General features: G+C 53.0%; 1 protein-coding gene across 1 annotated transcript in view; it reads left to right on the top strand.

Moving 5' to 3' along the window:
* Positions 1–656: 656 nt before the first annotated feature.
* The window catches only part of PYGB (glycogen phosphorylase B), a 49605-nt gene continuing 44261 nt past the window's right edge, over positions 657–6000 (top strand). The window contains exon 1 of the mRNA XM_037001829.2: positions 657–1010. Coding sequence (XP_036857724.1) covers positions 768–1010 — 243 coding nt within the window. The 5' untranslated portion in view covers positions 657–767. The remainder of the gene's footprint in view (positions 1011–6000) is intronic.

The raw sequence follows: 6000 nt of genomic DNA, 5'->3' as shown, positions 1-6000 counted from the left end.
AGAGTGCCCAGATCCGCGGCCAGAGGGGGACGCGTCCGTCCGTCCCGGCAGGGCGTCTGAGGCCGCGATGCGGGGAAGAGGCTTCCCGGGAAGGAGGCGGTGGTCCAGCGGAGGAGGGGTCGGATCCGTGCCCGGGACGCTGTCTGCCACCAGCAGCGCCTGGCATCCAGGCAGGGCCACAGGCCCGGCGGCGCCGTCTTGGTAGGAACCGAGCCACCCCCGCCCCCGGGCGTCGGCGGCTGCCTTTCCAATGGGTACTCGGTTCTCGTAACGGCTGCCGGGCCTCGGCTGCACCCGCACAGGGCGCACTCCCGGCTGGGGCGGCCCGCGACTGGCCTGCCCCTCCCCGGCCTGGCCTTGGCGCTCAGGGTCCGAGTCCTGCAGCTCCCCCGTAGCCTCCCTCCTCTGCCGGCCCGACCAGTGTGGAGGCCACACCGCAGCGCCTGGGTGCCGAGGGCGGGTCCCGACTCCTGGTCGGTGAAACAGGAGCCTCTCCTACGCCCAAGAACCGAAGCCGGGAGCCCCGCCCCTCCCCGAGACCCCGCCCCTCCCGCAATCCCCGCCCACAGGGCCTGTCCCTTTCCGAGGCCCCGCCTCTCCCACGGGCCTGCTCCCCCGGAGGCCCCGCCCCGGCGCAGCGCGCAGGCGCGTCCTGTACCAGCCGGCGTTGCCGCAGTCCCTGGGCGCCAGAGCCGCCGCAGCATCCTCGGTGCGCGCGTGTCCGCTCGCCGCCGTCCTCCCGTCCCTCCTTCTCCTCGGCCGGCGTGATGGCGAAGCCGCTGACGGACAGCGAGAAGCGGAAGCAGATCAGTGTGCGCGGGATCGCGGGGCTGGGCGACGTGGCCGAGGTGCGGAAGAGCTTCAACCGGCACCTGCACTTCACGCTGGTCAAGGACCGCAACGTGGCCACGCCCCGCGACTACTTCTTCGCGCTGGCGCACACGGTGCGCGACCACCTGGTGGGCCGCTGGATCCGCACGCAGCAGCACTACTACGAGCGCGACCCCAAGGTGAGGGCCCGGGGCGGGCGCTCGCGCGGCTCCCGCGTGGGGACGCCCCTTGGTCCGGCGCGGCCGCCCCCAGTGCGCCCTCGGGCCCCGAGGGGGCCCGGCCTCCCGCCGCATCTCCTGGGCGGCGGGGCGGCGGGGCGGCACTGGCCTGGCGCGGGCCTCCCCGCTCCGCCCTCGGGGCGCACGGCGGCCCCGGGCCGTGACCCGCCGGCGGCCGTCGTTGTCTGCACGGGTGGAGTCGGGGCCTCCGCGGCCTCCTGCCAAGAGCCCGGCCTTGCAGGGGCGGCCGCTCCCGCGACTCCCGAACCCCGGTGGAATTTTCCGGCCGTCCTAGCCGCGCGTCTCGGCGGTGTCCGCAGACTGGGTGCTTCCTCCTCCCCGCCCCGCCCCCGCCCTTTGTTTTTCTGCAGCAGCGCGTGGGAGAAGAGGGGACTGGAGCCGGCCCCGGGCAGCTTCATGTGTTGGAAGCGGGTGAGCTCAGTCATCTGCTGGGAATTGTGGGGCTTTTTTGGCTCGGCAGTGGTGAGAAGAAAATGAAGGCGGACGCCTGCCGAAGCGGGAGGGCTCAGAAGCATAGAGAAGGAACCTTCACAGAAGCCTCTTTGAGGTTCCCACACTTTCCTTGAGGAGCTTCACTTAGGTTAAAGTAATTGTTACGTCTTTTAATGTTTTGCAGAAATTTGTGTTTACGTCCCAAAATACAAAATACACCGAAGAAAAGTCACTGCTGTGTCTCCACGGCTCTGGACTGCAGTAACTGTAGGTGTATGTCCTTTCAGGTCGTCTTCCATTTCTAAAAATGCGTACACATTTTTTAAAAGTGTATTGCATATACAGGTTCCTGACTTTTGTTTCATTCATCAACATTTGCAACTATTTCAACAGCTTTCCAAACGACTGACTGTGCTTCTTAAGCTTCTCCAAGATCATTGGTAATTTAACCACTCCTGAACTAGCAGGCGGGGACACCCTTGCAGGCCTGAGGCCAGTTTGCGGATTTTATTTGCAGTGTACACCTGGGCGCTGGGTGATTGCTTTGTTGATAGTGTTTTAGAGTATTTTCATGGGAAGTTGACAGGTGTTTAATGATTGCTGAGCATGAGATTAATTCCTTCTCCAAGCTTATTCTGGGGCCCTGTTTTTTTCTGAAAGAGAGATGGTGAAAAGGGCAAACTTGTTAGAATAGCAATTGGGCCACTTCATATTTTGTATGCAAGTCAGTGTAGAAAGAAGTGCTACCAAATGGATAGAACAGGTTTTTACAAAAACTTGGAACGACTTTGCCAGGGAACCTGGCCAAGAGAGGCGAGTAGCTCCCCCAGAATCCCCTGCTGATGGCAGGGCTCCGATTTGCAACATCATTTTTATTGTCCATGGAGTGGATGACAAGGGTACAGATCTGCACATTCAAGGGCATTTCCCTGGAGTGGGACCAGGACACAGGACAATACCTGAGGGCTCCCTTTAGAGTGTTTATGTAATAATTAGATCCTGAAAAGGCCATTGATAGGCTCTGGGACTATGGAAATGACCCTTCCTTTGGTGAGGAGAATTAATCCCTTTAACAAGACAAGTTTCCTGATCCTGAGTGAGAGGTCTGAGTTTTAATTGTCTGCCATGGTGGCTACAGACAGAAATCTTTTAAGAAACCACACTGCCTGTAGTGAGAGATGGCCTATTCTGGTTAGGAAAGCCCTTTAAAAATGGAAAATTGGAATTTAAATGCTTCAGTCTGGCTAATTTGTGTTGAAAATAAGATTGTTACCCCTTTTTCTGCAAGTTACATGTTTGCTTGTAATGGACCAGAGACAAGCCCCAGGAGGGTCAGGGCCTGAGCGGAGGTGGGCTCCTGATACAAGTCCTGCAGAGCTGCACCCCCAGCTCAGGAGTGGCCTCAGGGGCTGGTACCAGCCCCTTTAGTCTGGGGTGGCCTGACGATCTATATTTAATGACTTAGGGTATCCTTATTTAATATTTTTGTCTTTTATACAGCTATGCAAATCCTTAGGATTATTGGATGAAAAAGTAGAAAACACATTAGCCAAAAGGAAACTAATGCAATCTCACCACCTGGCAGTAACACTGAGTGTGCTGTGCACATGTGTGTGTTCTACATCTTTTTTCTATGCTGGTAGAAACACTTGTTTTTATTACACCAAATAATGTCAGCCTGTACCTATTATTTTATAACTCTGCCAGCTCTGCTGTGTTTTTGGTAAAAGCAGAAACTGGAATCATGAGTGCTCAGAGGAAGATTTTTCAGGCAACCTGCCCAGCAAATCAGCAATTCAAAAAAATCTGGCTAGAATTGAGAGGTTTTACTCTGCAGGAGGCAGCACTTAGTTCTAAAGATGGTTCAGGGATTTGCTGCGGTCACTGCAAGGTCAGGACGCTGGATAAAACTCCAGAGCAGGACTGCATTCCACATTCAGGAGCAGAAGGGGCTGCATGGGGAGGGCGCCTCGCGGGAGTCCCAGCTCCTTTGAGTCCTGGCCTCACCGTTCAGTCCGCGTGGCCTTGGACGCAGCTCTTTCATCTGTCAAATGTGGGGGTGTGGGTACGTTGAACCAGGTAATTGATTTCTGAGGTCCTTGCCATTCTAACACCTTAGGATTTTGTGTTTGCTTATAAAATGTTTCCAGTTGATAGTGACATTCCCTCTCTATCCAAAGAGAATCTGCTTAAGCAAGATACAACACAAAAGGCTCAGATTCATAGATGACCCTAAAGGAGAAAGTTGGGGTGAGACTTTTCCCCAAAGGAAAGCAGGTTAATCCAGGTGCAAGGTCAGGACCCGAGATGCAGACACGTGTGCCGGGAGTCGGAGGAGATGGCAGCTCCGGCCCAGGTACGGGAGTTGGGGAGCCTGCAGCGACTTCTAGAGCAGACAGGTGTGAGGTTTCCTCCGAGGGTCTACGGAGCAGACATGCGGTGCGGACAGCTGGCCTTTTGTGTCCCTGCAGCAATGAAATGATTGGCGTGCTGCAGCTCTTTCCCGTGAACTCGTGGCAGAACCACCGTGGTAGATAGAAGCAGTTCTCCCATGGGCCCAAACTGCAATCTTAAATCTTCCTAAGGCATTGACTATAGTGAACAGTTAATCTTAGGGTTGGCTGGCCCCAGGTGTTAAGGGATGCTGCAGGGGTGTCTGTTGGGGCCTTGACTGCCCTCACCCCTACTCAGAGATTCTGTTTTACAACGAGTGGTGGGACCAGCCCCTGAATCTTGTTAACACACCCAGTTGCTCTGGTGTGTTTCCACTTGTCTGTGTGAAGTCGGCCCCATATCCCTTGGGCTGGCTTCCCCGACCCCAGGCAGCTCAGAGCTGTGTTGCGGGGCTAGACGCTGATGGGCTCCGTGTTGCTGACCCCGGCAGCCTGCCAAGCGGAAGGTGAGGAAGCCTCAGAGCGTGTGCCATGACTTCACAGAGGACAGTTTGGCCTCCGCTCTTACAGGCTGTGATGGTCCATTTTCTGTGTCAGCTTGTTTGGGCTGCAGTGCCCAGATGTTTGGTCAAATATTATTCTGGATGTTTCTGTGAGGGTGATTTTTGAATGAGATTAACATTTAGATCAGTGGACTTTGAGTAAAGCAGATGCCTCTCCATAACGTGAGTGGGCCTGCATGATGGGAGGCCTTGGCAGGACAGACTGACCCCCTCCCCAGCAGGAAGGAGCTCTGCTGGCAGGCTGCCTTTGGGCGCCCAGTGTGACTCTTTCCTCGGTCTCTGGCCTGTGCCAGCTGATTTTGGTCTTGGTCCTCCACGGTTCTGTGAACCATTTCCTTAAGACAAACCTGTGTGTTCGTATTCTGGTGATTCTGTTTTTCTGGAGAACTCTTAACTTCAGATCTGCAGGTGTTGTGCATGGCGCAAGGACCCTTTGTATCTTTATTAAATATTGTAGCTGGCCTCATTTCTGCATACCATCCCTTAAATGATTTTTAAAAAGCTTTATTTTATATGACTTCAGACTTTAAAGTTTCAGGAAAGACAAAAAATTCCCATATTCTCTTCACCCAGATTCCCCAAACATTAAACATTTTAACACATTTGTTATGCCCTTAACCTATTTCTCTCTATATAAATACATTTTTTCTCTGAACCATCTGAAAGTAAGTCGCAGACTTGATGTGTCTTTACCCCTAAAAACTTGAGAGCGTGCTTCCCAAACTCGGGGAGACCCTCCTGCACATCCCAGTGCGTGAGGAAGCCCAGGACGAGCATGTTGGCCAGACGTTGCCGTCCGTGGACCTTACTCAGCGTTGCCAGTTGTCTCTATTAAAATACAAAAAGGAAATTGAGATAACTTGGTAAGTCTTCTCAGATTATGCCTATTTTTTTTTTCATTAAATGGAAAGTTTCATTAAACTTTTTAGAAAGCCACACATCCTAAGACATGAAGCAGATAAACAGCGGGTGCAAGCTTACACCATCTTACAGCATCTTACACCATCTTACACCATCTTACACCATCTTAAACCATCTTACACCATCTTACAGCATCTTACACCATCTTACAGCATCTTACACCATCTTACACCATCTTACACCATCTTACACCATCTTACAGCCTCTTACACCATCTTACAGCATCTTACACCATCTTACAGCATCTTACAGCCTCTTACAGCATCTTACACCATCTTACAGCATCTTACACCATCTTACAGCCTCTTACAGCATCTTATAGCCTCTTACACCATCTTACACCATCTTACAGCATCTTACACCATCTTACACCATCTTACAGCATCTTACACCATCTTACAGCCTCTTACAGCCTCTTACAGCATCTTACAGCCTCTTACACCATCTTACACCATCTTACAGCATCTTACACCATCTTACAGCCTCTTACAGCATCTTACACCATCTTACACCATCTTACACCATCTTACACCATCTTACAGCATCTTACACCATCTTACAGCATCTTACACCATCTTACAGCCTCTTACAGCCTCTTACAGCATCTTACAGCCTCTTACA

This window comes from Manis javanica, chromosome 15, assembly GCF_040802235.1.
Source record: "Manis javanica isolate MJ-LG chromosome 15, MJ_LKY, whole genome shotgun sequence".
NCBI classification, from domain to species: domain Eukaryota; kingdom Metazoa; phylum Chordata; class Mammalia; order Pholidota; family Manidae; genus Manis; species Manis javanica.
Note: the sequence above shows the minus strand (reverse complement) of the source record. Positions and strands in the feature narration are given on the sequence as shown.